The sequence below is a fragment of the Malania oleifera genome, chromosome 6, assembly GCF_029873635.1.
Source record: "Malania oleifera isolate guangnan ecotype guangnan chromosome 6, ASM2987363v1, whole genome shotgun sequence".
In the NCBI taxonomy this organism is placed as follows: domain Eukaryota; kingdom Viridiplantae; phylum Streptophyta; class Magnoliopsida; order Santalales; family Ximeniaceae; genus Malania; species Malania oleifera.
In genome coordinates this window covers 105,647,947-105,663,770 of record NC_080422.1, presented here as the reverse complement: position 1 = coordinate 105,663,770, position 15,824 = coordinate 105,647,947, and the positions used below count along the sequence as shown (strand labels likewise).

Sequence of the window (15,824 nt, the reverse complement as noted above, 5' to 3'; positions counted from 1 at the left end):
AATCAGAGCATTGCAAACTGCATTTTATAAAAATATCATTAATTAATTATAAATTGAAGAAAATTAACAATATCTTACCATCAATCCTCGGGTGCGTGATCGAGGAAGATCTTGAATATATTTTTCGAAAGCCTCTAATCTTACTTTTCCTTTAACTTCTACAAACTCACACCATTTGACATCAGGAATCCTCTCACCACTACATAATGAAATCAACACACCCAAGGTTAACGAACAAATTTTACTAGCTAACAATACAGTGTAAATAGCTTGTCATGTTAATACTCCCAAACTAAACAGTGGATATAACATGGTTATTCTACAATGTCCTAAATGATCATTCAAGCAAGTGTCCAATAAATTGGGTCATCAGAGCCGTGAGTGCAGAAGTAATCAAAGTGCAAGCATCAAACAAAAACAAAGAAAATCTCCAAATCTAAATAGCTGTTCATCAAGGCAAAAAAATAAAAAAATAGAAAACATTTCATATTTCAACAAGTACCTTTGGTATAATCAAATATTATAATATACGTATCAAATTTTTTTGAAAATAAAATAAATAAAAACAAAACATGGCGTGTAATGAAACGGAGTCAAACTACGAATTTAACCTAAAAATGGAAGGGAAAAAAGACTCAATATCAGATACTGCTAGGGTTCCCATTTCATATGGTGACCAAAATTTCAAAGTCACTAAAAGGCTACCAAGTATCACCATATTGTTGGGCAAAATATAGTAGCAGTTACATTAAAAACTTTTACCAAGAGCAAGAGTCTCAATCAGTTGGAACCCAAATCACAACATGAAAGTGCTAAAAAAATACCCATGAAGAGTCCAATCAATAGATATAAAACAACTAACTAATTCTAAGCAATCACCACACAACCTCTCAACTTTCTTAGCATTTCATAGTCGGTCACACATGACAAAATCCCAAAGCATTTTCAAAGACTCGTGTGGTTTGGGTTGCAAAGCTGATTGGACAATTTAGACCAATGAAAGACAAAAAGGTCAGGAGGACAGGGGCAGCCACTTCCCTAACCTCCAAATTTTTTTAATATTACCATTATTTTAAAATGCTTCATTAATATTACAATATTACTCCAATAATTTTTTTCCCAGTCCATTTAAATGCCTATTAAAATTGGGAAAAGCAACAGAGAAGTGTATCCTCTTGACAAAAACCCTCCATATCCTATTTTATATTTTGAATTGATGTCCATCATGGTCAAGTTGTGTGGTATTCTCTAGGCCCTCAGGGACAAATTGCATTTAACCAAGTTATAAGGTAAGAAAATAACTAGACTATCTTACATAGGATGTTCAAAATATTCTTCCACTCTTCTATCTCGCATTTAATGCTAATACCACAATCCTTCTTCAAACTTCAAAAAATATAATTTCTTTTTAACTTCTTCTAAAATGCACTATAATGACATTTCAATAGACTACAGTCGGGCAATGAAAAATCAAGAGTAAATAAAAAATAATAATAACTTCTATTATATTATTCATCTTTCCATGTTCTCCTCTTTGAGGAAAAAACAGCACTAGCCGAAATTGATAAAGGTATATTTTGATTATATTATTGCCCCCCAGCTTTATGTAGCTTCTCTTAAGTTTTTTTTTTTTTAATTTCTGTACATTGTCCATGCGTGTGCATTTCGTGTATTTAGTACATACATTGTTTTTTTTTTTTTTTTTTGCAAGAAGGGGCGGTGGTGCGAATTTGAAAAAATTTTAGGTGTTGAATCAACACTACCAGAGTATCTCCAAAATATTGAAAATGAAAATCAGTATGCAAAATAGTGGTATAAAACATATTTAAGACTACTCATTATCTATAACCATATTTTAATTATATTTATGATTAGAGTTTTTATTCCCTTGAATTCGTTTTTGGAGAACAGCAGGCCCTTCAAAGGTTGCGTTTTTTGTTTGGGAGTCCACACATGGAGATATTTTAACCCTGGACAATCTGCAGAAAAGGGGGCTTACAGTCACAAATAGGTGCTTTCTTTGTACAGCTGATGCAGAAATCAGTCAACCACATTCTTCTCCAGTGCCCCTGGACAAGGAACTTGTGGAATATAGTTCTATCCTTGACTGGACAGCAGTGGGTTAAGGCAAATTCCATAGGAGGCAAGATTTGAGCTTGGAAAGGCATCAGAGCCACCAAGGAGAAGCGAAAGGCTTCAAACCCCATCCCTCTTGCCATTTTTGGTGTGCTTGGAAAGAAAGAAACAAGAGAGCCTTCAAAGAATACAACTACTCTGCTTCAGATTTGCAAAGAGAAGTGAACTGCTGTTGCTTCCAGATGACTTAGTGGGTAAATTGTTAATGGTCTTAATGTAATCATTGATGTTTGCAACATTCTACAGAGTGGTTGATGTTTTGTACCACGGGATGGCATCCCTGCGTTACCTTGCTAATATAAATTTCTCTTTACTGATAAAAGAAAATTATGATTAGAAGTTTTGATAAAAAAATTAAGTTTTAATAAAAAAATTATGTCTTAGAAAAAATTAATAATTTGATTAACGCATCAAATTGCAAATGACATGCAAGAAAAGTATAAAATTGGATGTTAAACCACAGTTATAATGGATTTGAGGTATGCACTGAGTACCAACCAACCAAGCACAGGTGATGAACAACAAAGACTTCATTTCTCAATTACCACTTATTTCTTTATTATTGCACAAGGTCAACTATACAGCTAACATATGCTCTTTCCCCATTTATTCCCAGTCAAGTGACATAGGAAGCATCAACACATGTAAATGCTACAACTGAAAAAACGATAATTTATAGGGTGATCAGAAGAGCCAACTCTTCATGTGTCATTATGTTAGCAATTATTTATCTGGATGATAAGAATAGTTTTAGTGCATCCATTTGGGCCTTAGGGAAGGTATCTTGTTCTCAAAGACTCAAACTCTTGTACATTTTCCACCTTTGATGAATTTCTTGTTTTATCTTTAAAAGAAAACGGTAATGCACAGCTAGGTTGCACAACATCAGCAGCACTCATGTCAAACAAATAATACGCTGTTTGGTAATCCCCATACGTACTGTTTATTAGATTTATATCCTGATAACACACATGCTTCCTGGAATTCTACCAATCCCTCATGCTAGTCAAAGAAAACCAAAAACGTGGGCCCAAAACAAAGCCAAGAACATCATTCTACACCATAAGAGACTAGGGCAAGCTGTGTGGCGGCTGTGGCCCTCAAACATTCTCCCAACCTCTCAAACCAAAGAGTTTATAAGATAGCCAGTAGTGCTCCACTCCATAATACACAATGATGCATAACAGCATCAAGAAATTATAGCCAAAGAGGAAATTGGAAGAGATAGAGGAAAGGGGGGGGAAGAACAAGAAGGAAGGAGGAAGAAGAAAGAAGAGAGGAGGAAGAAGGGGATACTATTACTGGATGATTTTTGGGGCAGGGTGACGGAAGGGAAGAAAAGGTGAGGGAGCTACACCTCAAGTATGCAGAATTTTGACATGCTCATTGGGAAGTGTGGGTTGAGGGATATTCCTCTCGATATTCTTAGGTGGTGATGAGTGATAGGAAAAGTTTCCTAGTCATTCTCAAGTTACCTTGTCTAGACCAATGTCTAATCACTTCCCTATTTTGTTAACATGTGGTTCGATCACAATTCTTGGTTGAGGTGTCTATAAGAGGTTGGGAGGGTTATAAGATCATGAAAAACTAAATCATGTTAAAGGTGTGTTGAAAAAGTGGAATGTGCAAGTCTTTGGAGATAATAAGGTTAATAAGGTTACCATCTTAGATGAAATTGATTTGTTGGATGGGAAAGAGGGAAAAGGAGTATTATCAGAGTTAGAGGTGCCAAAGTGGGTTTCTTTAAAAGATGAGTTAGAGGAGGTGATTTTTAGGGAAATGTGGAGTTGGAGATAAAAGACTAAATTTAAATAGGTTAATGACGGTGATTTGCAATACTATATTTTTCTATAAGCTGGCTGATGGTAAGATGAGAAAAATTTTGGTTACAGAATTAGTTTTGGAAATGGAGAAGTCTCTTCTGATCCTCGATTGACTACAAATGAGATTACAGAATTATTTTCCAATCTATTCACCGAGGAGGATGCAAATAGACCTATGATTGAAGGATGGCAGCGGAGCCCTATTTTTAGTGATCATGTAAACTGGTTAGAAAGGCCTTATGAAGAGAATGAAGTTAGGAATGTAGTTTTTGGGATCGAAAGGGATAAGGCTCCAGGATCAGATGGATTTACTATGGCTTTCTTCCATGATTGTTGGGATGTGATTAAGTGTGATTTTTCAAGGCTTTTCATGAGCTATACTTAATGGATCCTAGCCAAAAACATTAATTCTACCTTCATTCTTTAGTGCCTAAGAAGGATCGATTTAATGGTTGCTGATTTTCATCCTATCAGTTCAGTAACAAGAGTATAAAAATTGTTGCAAAAGTGCTTGCTGATAGGTAAAGTGATAGTGAACCCTATATCTCAGGCCCTAAATGCTCTTCTAGAGAGAGGGAGAGGGGGGAGAAGGGGAGTCATATTTAAATCAGATTTTGAAAAGGCTTACGATCCAGTAGTTGGAATTTCTTGGACTATATCTTTTCTAGAAAGAGTTTTGGGGGAAGGTGGGACAGTAGGATGAGGGGGTGTTCATCTAATGCTTTCTGTTCTGTCATTATTAGTGTTAAGACCTAAGGAGTGGTTTAGAGCTTCGAGAGTGAATAGGCAAGGGGATCCTCTTCCTCCTTTTTTTTTTGTTCTTGCTGTTGATACTTTGACTAGATTGATAGATAGATAGAGCAGTGGACAGAGATTGTTTGAGAGGGATTGGGCTAAGCAGAAAGGGAATAGATGCATCCATGGTCTTAAATTTCCACAAAATTATTGAAATTTACGGTTTCCTTCACCCTCGAAATCAAAATGGCAGTCAATTTCCATCTTGCATAATTTCCATCGAAATCTCAACGATTTATTTATTTATATTGAAACAAAAAATTATTACAAGTGATTTTGAAATTATATGAAAAAAATGAACTTACAAAAACATCTTATTTAACCATTCATGTCTAAATTATCATTATTTGTATAATAAATAATATTTAAATGATTTATGAATTTCACTTGTATTGACTGAATATATTAAATGCACATTATCTTATAAATACATTTGATACACATACTGTATTACAACTTTTCCACCTCATACACAACATAAATGTATTTAACTTGTAATATATTAGTCCTAAAACTTACATTATTATGCTTATATTAGTCCTAAAACTTACATTATTATGTCTATTAACCATTTCTAAAGTTTCACAAAAAATTCCATGCTTTGCTACTAATTTCCATTATTTTTTCAAATCAAAATTGAAATTGACATCAAAATCAAAATTTCCGTCGAAATTTGAGTCGAAATCAAAATTTAAGACCTTGGCTGTATCTAATCTTCAGTTTGGAGATGATACTATGTTTTGCTTAGATGATCATAAAGACACTTTTTTTAATGTTTTCACAATTCTCTAACTTTTTGAGAAGGTTTGAAGTTTAATAATAAATATCAGTGTTTTAAAAGGTGTTCCTGAGGCGCACCTTGATGCGTTTTGGGCATAAAATACCCTAAAGCGTAACTTAGAAGGCAAAACTCCTCAAATGCGTTCACCTCAAGGGCTAATGTGTACACCTCAAGCCAAAAGGCGCGATTTTTACGCCTTATATGGGAATGCATACGCCTTTTGGAGGAAGACATAATAATATATAAAATATTTCAAAAAAAAAAAAAAACAAATAAGATCAGTTAGGGCTTGACGAGTGTCAACCGCCACTCTCGATGACTGAAGGTATTGCGCAGAGGTCTTCTTTCTTCCAAGTTTTCGTCCCTCTTCGACAACTCCCTCTAGCCTCTCGTCTCTCTCCGATGAACCCTTCCAACCTCTCGTCTCTCGCCATCAACCCCCTACAGCCTCTCATGACCTCGTCTCTCTTTGGAAACCTCCTCTAGTGTGCCTATCTCACACAGTGTCGCTCTCTGATTTGAGGTCTCTTCTCCGACTGAGGTCTTTTCTCCAACTGATTTGACTCTCTCTCTCTCTCTCTCTCTCTCTCTCTCTCTCTCCAGTCTTGTTTGTCTCAGGAAACTCTCTGCCAGTGTCTCAAATCTATCTCATTCTCAAGTCTCAACTGAACTCTACAAGTCAAGCTGAGTTGCACTTGCAGCTGCTTTTGAATTGTTTTCACTTTTCGCTTTTCAATTTTCATATATGATATATGAATTATGAAAATTGGAATATTTTGAAAGAATGAAATCAATTATTGAACTAATGAGGCCTTGCTGATTTAAAAGCTGCTGTTTCAATTTTCAATTTTCAATTTTCACATTTCAATTTTCAGTTACTGCTGTTTGAACCTGTTTCAATTTTTCACTTTTCAATTTTCATTAGTTATCCCCCAATCTTCCTTGCTGTTTATTTTAGTTTTTTACTTTTTCCCAAATTGCCCACAACGAAATATTGAAGAGCCGCTGTTTCTCTGCTGCTCTTTCCCCATTTCCTGCAAAGAGCTCTCAATTCTGGAAAAAAAATTTTATTTCCTGCTGCAGTTGCTGATTTTTGCTGTTCAATAAACAAAAACATGTCTGAAGGAGAATCAAAGGAGCAGGAAAGAGACTTTGTTTGGAAATATATAAAGGAAGTTGATGGAGAAAAATACTTTAGATTCAAATTTTGTGATCAAACTTACAGAGAGACTGTGACAAGATTTAAACATCATTTGGCTGGTACAAGGAAGGAATGAAACATTGCCCAAAAGCTCCTCAAAACGTGAGAGATGACTGCAAGATCGCTCTTGAAAAATTCCAACAAGAAAAGTGTAAAAGAAATTTATCTTCTTGAAGAGATTGGTATGGTTTCAGGAGGAGGGATTGTGAGTGCTTCTTCTCCATCAATTGGAGATCTTGAGCAACAAAAAAGTGGGGGTGGCCTTAATCCTAGGGCTAGAGGTCCAATGGATAAGTTTGCATCTTCACTGACCACACAAGCCACTCTAAACTCAAAATGGAAGAAAGAAGAGAGAAATGAAGTGTGTAGGAAAGTTGGACGTTGTGTGTTCAACAATGCTCTACCATTTAGTTTGATGGATGACGTATATTGACATGTTATGGTGGATGGTATTTCTAATTACAAGCCAGGTTTCAAGCCTCCATCTATGCAAGGGATGACGGCATGAATCTTTAAAGATAAGGTGAAAGAAAGATGGCATGTTGAAAGAGCACAAAAAGGATTGAAAGGAATATGGATGTTCTATCATGGTTGATGGATGGACTGTAGGGTGTTCAAGGGTCCTGATTAATTTCCTTGTGAATAATCCAGCTGTTACATGGTTTTTAAAATCCATTGATGCTTCTAATTCTATAAAAAATGGTGATTTGATGTTTGAGAATATGGATGAGGTGGTTGAGGAAGTTGGTGAGGAGAATGTTGTGCAGGTGATAACTAATAATGCAAAGAACATGATAAATGGTGGAAAGAAGCTTAAGGCAAAGAGGGCAAAGCTATATTGGATTCCATGTGCTGCACATTGTTTGGATCTTGTGTTGGAGGATATTGCAAAATTGAAGATCCATGCAACCACAATCCTAAAGGCTAAGCAAGTTGTGAAATTTATTTATAATCATTCCTATGTGCTTGCAATGATGAGGAAGCTTTTCACCAAAGACAAAGAACTCATCCGCCCCGCAGTGACGCGCTTTACTACTGCATTTTTGACACTTCAAAGCCTTTACAAACAAAAGCAAGACCTTCAATCTATGTTCTCTTCGGATATGTGGTGCACTTCTACATATGCAAAAATGCATGAAGGTAAAAGGACTCGCTCACTTGTTTTATTTGACCAACATTTTGGCCTCACGTGGCTTATGCTATCAAGAGTGTTGTCCCTCTTGTGCATGTTCTAAGGGAAGTTGATTCTGAGGAAAGACCAGCCATGGGGTTTATCTAGGAGTTGATGGATTCAGTGAAGGAAAAAATTGCTGCAATTTTTTCTAGAATGCCAAGAAGTATGGACCCATTTGGAGAAAAATAGATGATAGATGGACTCCACAACTTCATCACCCTTTACATGCTGCAGGATATTATCCAAATCCCCAATTGTGTTATAAGGAGAACTATTCTGCTTGTGAAGAAGTGAAGAAAGGATTATTTGAACGCATGGATAGAATGTTGAGATGTGAGGACAGGCTAGCTGCAGACATCCAATTGGATTTGTTTGATAATGCACAAGAGGAATTTGGGACTCGAATGGCTATTGACTCTAAAATGTTGAGAAGCCCAAGTAAAAATAATACTTCAATAAAAATTAGTTAATTAGTAATAGTATTCTATCCTTGTTTCTTCTTATAACTTAGAAGTATGTGTTTCTTCTTTTTTAGCTGATTGATGGAAGCGTATTGGGACAAAAACCCCAAAATCGACAAGTTTGCTATGCGTGTTCTTAGCCTGACTTCAGTGCTAGTGGATGTGAGAGGAATTGGAGCACATTTGAGCAAGTTCTTAGTTCTTACAAATGCCATGTTATTCTCATTTCAATCAAATATGCAAATATCTTCTAACATAAAAACCCCAAAATTGACAAAGTTTGCTATGCGTATTCTTAGCCAGACTTCAGTGCTAGTGGATGTGAGAGGAATTGGAGTACATTTGAGCAGGTTCTTAGTTCTTACAAATGCCATGTTATTCTCATTTCACTCAAATATGCAAATATCTTCTAACATCTAAAAATTTAAATGGCCTAAACTTAATTGTAGAAACATACGAAAAAGAGGAATAGATTAGAGCACAAGAGATTGAATGCTCTAGCTTATGTGAAGTACAACACCAAACGAAGGGAGAGAGCTCTAAGAAGAAGACAAAATTATGATCCAATATTGGTAGAGGAAGTAGATTCAGATGATGAGTGGATCACCGAGAAGGAAGAATTTTCCTCCCAAAAGATACTTCTTATGTCTCGCCTCACAAAGGGTAAAACACCTCGCCTTACGCCTTCGCTTTTAAAACATTGATAAATATGGATAAGAGTAGGATTGCTATTAGTAATGCTAGACCTTGGAATTAGCCTCCTTTGCAGGGTGTGGAATCCTAGGGTGGCCCCTAACTTATTTAGAATTTCATCTAGGAGGGGGTAATCCTAGGTCTGTTGGGTTTTGGGATCCAGTGGTGGAGTGGGTGTGGTGGAGTGGGTGTCTAAGTATTTGGATGGTTGGAAGGTTGTGTTTTTTTCTCTAAGTGGCTGTATTACATTTATTATGGCTCGTTTTTCTAGTATACCTCTTCATTAATTGCCCATGGGGTAGCTAGTAAAAATTGAGAAAGTTATGAGAGATTTTCTTTGGTTGGGGGTGGGAGAGAAGAGAGATCATCTAGTTAGGAGGAAGATTGTGTACATCTAAGGAATATGGGGGTTGGGTCTTGGAAAATTGGCTTTATTGGGAAAATGCCTGTGGGTTTCCCTTCGTGGAGAACTCCCCTTGTCATAAAGTTATAAAAAGTAAATTTGGCTTGCTTTCAATTGGGTGGGATACTAATTTGGGTTTAAGATGTTATATAGAGAATCCTCAGAAGTTTATTATTCAGATCTATTCTTTGTTTATTCCTTATAACAAATATGTTAAAGGCAATGGTTCTCGAATCTGTATTTGGGAAGACAATTGGGTGGGGAGGGGAATTATGCACTTTCCATTTTTTTTTCCTCATTTGTATCAACTCTACGTTGTGCACAATAAGGTCCTTGCTTCCTTTCTTTCTTCTAATGGGTGGGATTTTCACTTTTGTAGGCCACAAAACAATAGTGGAGTGGAGGAGTGCTCTTCTTTGTTAGTATTGCCATCGGGTTGTCAGCTCTCAAGTGAGCATGGCTTTAAATTACGGTCGTGACCATTACATAACACCGTTACATGACGTTTTTTTGAGTTTTCGATTCCATTACACACCACGAAATCGGCGGGAAGAAAGATCATACGGCCGTTACAGATCGCAACTATTACATAAAGGCCATTACAGCTGTTACGTAACCGCCACAAAACTGTTACAGAAAAAAAAATAAATAAATTTATTTTTCTTCTCACTTTTGTTCCCCCCCCCCCCTTTTCTTTCATAAATCATTCTCAAAAATAAATAAGGGGGAAATAGATTATAATGAGGATGATAATGATACAAAATTTAATATTTTTTTTAAATACTCACTAAAGATGCATTAATTAACAATTTGATATTACTAATTTGTTCATAAAATATTTTGTTTTGATAATATTAGAAATTCGATATTTGTGTTCTATATTTTTCAATTTCAACCTTTTTTCTTTTCTAGTTATTGTATATTTTTCTTAGTCGTATGTCTTATGTGTTTAATAGATTAATAGTGTATAATATATTTTTTTTTATTAATTAATTTATCACACATAAGAATAATGAAAAAGTATAAATGCACACTCTCACATAATTTTCTGTCAAAGGTGATTTAAAATAAATGTAAATTTCTTGCCCTTACAAAAAAAGAAACTTAGTTGAACTAAAGGATCCAAAATACACAAACTCTTTAAGGTTCAAAGCTTAAAACATCCAAATACACTAATATGCAAAAGGTTGTGCGTGCTTGAAAAAAACTCATAGCTGTTACACCCGCTTCATGTTATGTAACATCTGCTACTCCCACTTCCCACTACATTTGTTACCGTTATGTTATGCTACCCGTTACCGTGATTTAAAACCATGCAAGTGAGAAAGACGAGTTTGGGATTTGGATTCTTCAGGAATCTTTTCTTCTAAATCTTTCTCTAAGCATTTGACCAGGACCTTTCTTTTCCCCTACATCATTTTATTTGGAAAGCCAAAGTCCCCTCTTATATGGTCGGTTGTTCTTAAATAGAGTTAACACCAACGATCTGTTGTAGAGTAGGAGGCCTTTGAAGGCATTATCCCCAGATGTTTATTTCCTGTGTTTTGGAATAAGTTGTCTGGTGTATCTGCAGAGAATTAAGTTTGTCTGGGTTCAATGGAGGAACTATTACAAATCTTTTTTAATGGAGATGGATTGTTTTGTGGACTTGTGGGATCTTTGCAATATTATGGGGAATCAGGTTGGAAAGGAATGCTCATGTTATCTCAGAGAAGAAAAATTCTGGTTCTTTACTATGGGAAAGGATTTAGTACTTGGCTTCCTTGTGGCCTTTTTGCAGCAGCTGTTTTGAAGGGATATTTTTTTGGATCTTCTATGAGATTGGAAGGCAGTTTTATTTTGATGGTTTTCTAGTCTTTTTTGGTTTTATTTTTCTTAGGAGGACGTCTTATTCTCCTCTTTATACATTCTTTCCTGTTTAACAAAATATCCCTTCTTTCCCTTCTTTCTCTAACAAGAAAACAATAATGGCAGATAGAAGTTATCTAAGTGCACTAGAGATATCAATCATCTAGCAAGACATACGGCAGAAAATTCAGATTTTTCATGCAGCACAGGAACTAGAATCATATTGACGCACCTTCCTCATAGTATTATATGAATGTGCTTAAAATATTCTTTTCCTCTCCTCTTTTCCATCCATTTACTCTGTTTTTAGATCTCTGTTGTAGAGCAATCTCCTACATTTTGCTATCCATAAATTATTAGCTATATTTCCTCAATTACAGCACTTTTTTTTTATCAAAATGTAACACATATAAACACAAACATAAACATATATTAAACAATGGCAGATGACAGTCAATACAACTGCATCAAAATTTGCAAAAAACCAATTTATATGACAAGCAATGCAGTCAATAAATTAGAAGTGTCAATTACAAAGTAATATCTAATGACATTTGACCCACAGAAAGGCTGCATGCCATCAATAAGAAGTTATGCACATAAAAAAGTTGACAGAAAATCACTTTTTTTACGACTTTGCTCAGTAAATCAGATACATGAACATAGAAACTGAAGTTTCCATAATAGCTGAAAAACCTTTTAAAGAAGGCAACTGCAGATGCAGTTATGGTGGAATTCAGCTGAAGGGATCCATCCCAGAGCTTTTCAGCAACTGTAGAAGCTACTCTTCCAGCATTTGATTTACCCTTTTCATCTAATTTAAGAAATTCACCACTCTGCTCACTTCTCTCACCATGCCCACTAATATCAGCTGGGCTATCGCCATTTTTAGTTAAGGCTGCTTCCTTGAAGGAATTTGCTGAACTCTTAATATCAGATCCTTCCATTTCCTGTATAACTTTTAATTTGTTTCTTACTTTAAAATTATCACTACTTGAAATATTCAAAGGAGCGCTGCTTGAGAATGCTTCATTCTGTAAGAACCTATCAGTGTTACCCTGTTCAGTGCATGAAGAAACTTCCACTGAGACCGAACCAACATGAGAGCTATCAATAACTGCAGTAGTATGACCACTTTGATCCAGATCGCACGAGATTCCAATTTTACTGCCTTTCTGAGAACATACTTTACCATCCATATCTACAGCCAACGCATCAGGCTTCACAACACTCTGTGGAAATGGTCGCAAAGGTCTCAGACTTTCAGTTTGAAAATTAAATGGTCTCAATAAGGATATGGGTTTAGAAGATTCAGTTTGGCTGAGCATATTATACCCATTTGATACTACAAGTGTCTCCCCAATCGTTGTCTTAATCAAAGGCAGCCCTTCGTCATGGAAAGACTCAGATGGGACATATATAGGAGGCTTGCTTATTTTCTCAACTCCAGGTTTAAGGAAATTCACATTACTAGTCTGCCTACTTGCAGGAAATTCATGTTGACTGTGAAATTGATATTTCCCAATTTGATGCAGTAAGTTAGTTGACTCTACAGACGGGGGATTCTGATTTAAAAGTAATCCGAGAGAATTCTCTGGTGCATTTTGCTCAAAAACTGAACCACCCCTATGCTGCATGCTTGGCTCTCTAGGAAAGCGAAACTCACGAAGAATAGTACCCCTTTGATCCATAGTGTAGATTTCCTCTTTCTGAAAAACACAAACAGAGAATCCAAACCAAAAATTCCAAGAGAAGGTGCAATTATCTTGTTTGCTAGAAGCACCCTATAGCCCTCCAGTAGAAGGTCTTGTCTGACAGAGTAACACCATGTTCTCTCATATCTCATGCAACGTGTTCATGAATTATGATTTCCAAAAGCTTTGTCTCGTTTATGTAGGCATGTAGCTATGCTAAATCGAGATCTGCAACCACAACAGCAAACGAAAGCCCAAAAAACAAAGACATTAACAGCTCATTGATAATTAGAAGATATGCATTAATATTTTCTTCTAAATAATAAAACAAATCTATTAAAAAGAAGACATAATTACAGCGGATTGAGGATAAGAAATCCTCCAAGACAGAAGAGGAAAAAAGAAAAAACTAAAATATTACAACAAAGCTGCCTTCCAATCCCTTTGAATATTGGACAGCAGAAGACCCCAAAAAATTCAAAAAGAATGTGCCCAGAAAGAAGAAAGAAAATTAACTTTCTTCCAGAACAATCTTGGAGAAGTCTTCTTATCTTTAAAAACTCTAGCACTCCTTTCAAGCCAAAGTGACGAAAGAATTGTAAAAGTCCTTCAAAAAAACCTGAATGGTAGCTGGAGCTGCCCAATCCTCACCAGAGTATGAAAACAAATTGTTCCACATATACCTCACTACCTAAAAATGAATGAACATATGGATAACAGTTTCATTAGACTCATAGCAGAGCAAACAAATATATGGACTAAAGGGCTTTGTAAGGCCTCCTCATCTGGACTCGCAGGTGTGGCATTACAGCACCCTCTGGAATCCACCCATACCTTTAAATTTCATATTTACTCTTTACTACCTGATGCCATAAGGAAGTAGATTCTATGGAAAACTTCCATAACCATTTACTTATTAAGGATATATTCTTAGAAACCACACTACCAAGCCCCAGGCCCCCCCTTTTATTCTCCCTAGTACACAACCATGGGAAAACTTTCACAATTTTTTCCCAGCCACCCTAGAGAAATTATGAAAAGAGATTAAAAAAAAAAAAAAAACAGGAATATTAGCTAGTGAAGCACTAATGATAATGATTCTACCCCTAGTCAAAAACAAGCCCTCTTCCACCCCTCTAATCTATTCCTCGCTATCTCAATCACTGGGTCCCAAACAACATCCCGTAAAGGGATACCCCTAAAGGAAGACCAAGACAAGACAAAGGCCAAGCTAAGGACTCCCAACCTGATCTCAAAATCTTAGCTCCCTACTACACAAACTAATACTCGCTACACTACTCTTAGACAAACTAATCTTCAACCCTGAGGTTTTCTCAAAGATTCTAATCCTACGTTTGGGGAGGCGTTGGATTTGGATTTGTGTTGGATTTAGATAAAATGTAATATAAACTCGCATCGTAATTTGTTCAAATCCACTCAAATCCAAATCAAATGACTGAAATTCATGCTCCCAAATGCAGCATAAGAAAAGTTATCTTGCAAAATTTCACAGTATCATTCTCAAGAAAAAAGTTAGTATCATATTCCAATTGAAGGTAGGACACTTCCAACCCTTCCTTCCTATAGACATGCAGGTCCTAGGCTTAAGAATCATCCTCTACTAAGAATATCTACAACCAAAGTAATCAAGAAAGGGGATAACAGGTCTCCTTGCCTTAATCCTCACGAAACACTGAACCAATCCCCAGGCTGCCCATTAACAATCAACGACAAGTTAGTAAAGCTTAGACACCCTCTTATCCAATCATGCCGAAGATTCTCAAATCCCTTTTTCTGCCAAACTTTCAAAACCTCAAATCCCAAATTCCTTTCTTCTACCCCTTGTGAAAACAAGCCCTCTTCCACCCCTCTAACATATTCCCCACTATCTCAATCACCAGGTCCCAAACAGAATCCGATAAAGGGTTACCCCCAAGACCAAGATAAGGCAAAGGCTAAGCTAAGGACTCCCAACCTGCTTAAAATCTCAAAATCTCCAGCTCCCTACTACACAAACTAATACCCGCTACACTATTCTTAGACAAACTAATCTTCAACCCTGGGGTATTCTCAAAGATTCTAATCCTAAATTTGGAGAGGCATTGGATTTGGATTTGTATTGGATTTGGATAAAATGTAATATAAAATTGCATTGAAATTTGTCCAAATCCACTCAAATCCAAATCCAAGGACCAAAATTCATGCTGCTAAATGCAGCATAAGAAAAGTTACCTTGCAAAATTTCACAGTATCATTCTCAAGAAAAAAGATGGTATCACATTCAAATTGAAGGTGGGACACTTCCACCCCCTTCTTTCCTATAGACATGCAGGTCCTAGGCTTAAGAATCATCCTACTAAGAACATCTACAACCAAAGTAAACAAGAAAGGGGATAACAGGACTCCTTGCCTTAATCCTCACGAAACACTGAACCAATCCCCAGGCTGCCCATTAACAATCACCGACAAGTTAGTAAAGCTTAGACACCCTCTTATCCAATCATGCCGAAGATTCTCAAATCCCTTTTTCTGCCGAACTTTATACAAAAAACCTCAAATCCTAAATTCCTATCTTCTACCCCTAGTGAAAAACAAGCCCTCTTCCACCCCTCTAACCTATTCCCCAATATCTCAATCACCAGGTCCCAAACAGCATCTGATAAAGGGTTACCCCCAAAACCAAGATAAGACAAAGGCCTAGCTAAGGACTCCCAACCTGCTTAAGATCTCAAAATCTCCAACTCCCTACTACACAAACTAATACCCGCTAAACTATTCTTAGACAAACTAATCTTCAACCCTGAGGCTTTCTCAA

At 36.3% G+C, this 15,824-nt stretch overlaps 1 protein-coding gene across 2 annotated transcripts in view; it reads right to left on the bottom strand.

Moving 5' to 3' along the window:
• Positions 1 to 15,824, bottom strand: part of LOC131157953 (uncharacterized) — a 76,305-nt gene that overhangs the window by 49,564 nt on the left and 10,917 nt on the right. For both annotated transcript variants that reach the window (XM_058112432.1, XM_058112433.1), the window contains exons 2-3: positions 12,012 to 13,237; positions 79 to 199 (exon numbers count right to left, since the gene is read on the bottom strand). In XM_058112432.1, the coding sequence (XP_057968415.1) occupies positions 79 to 199; positions 12,012 to 13,006 (1,116 nt within the window). In that variant the 5' untranslated portion in view covers positions 13,007 to 13,237. The remainder of the gene's footprint in view (positions 1 to 78; positions 200 to 12,011; positions 13,238 to 15,824) is intronic.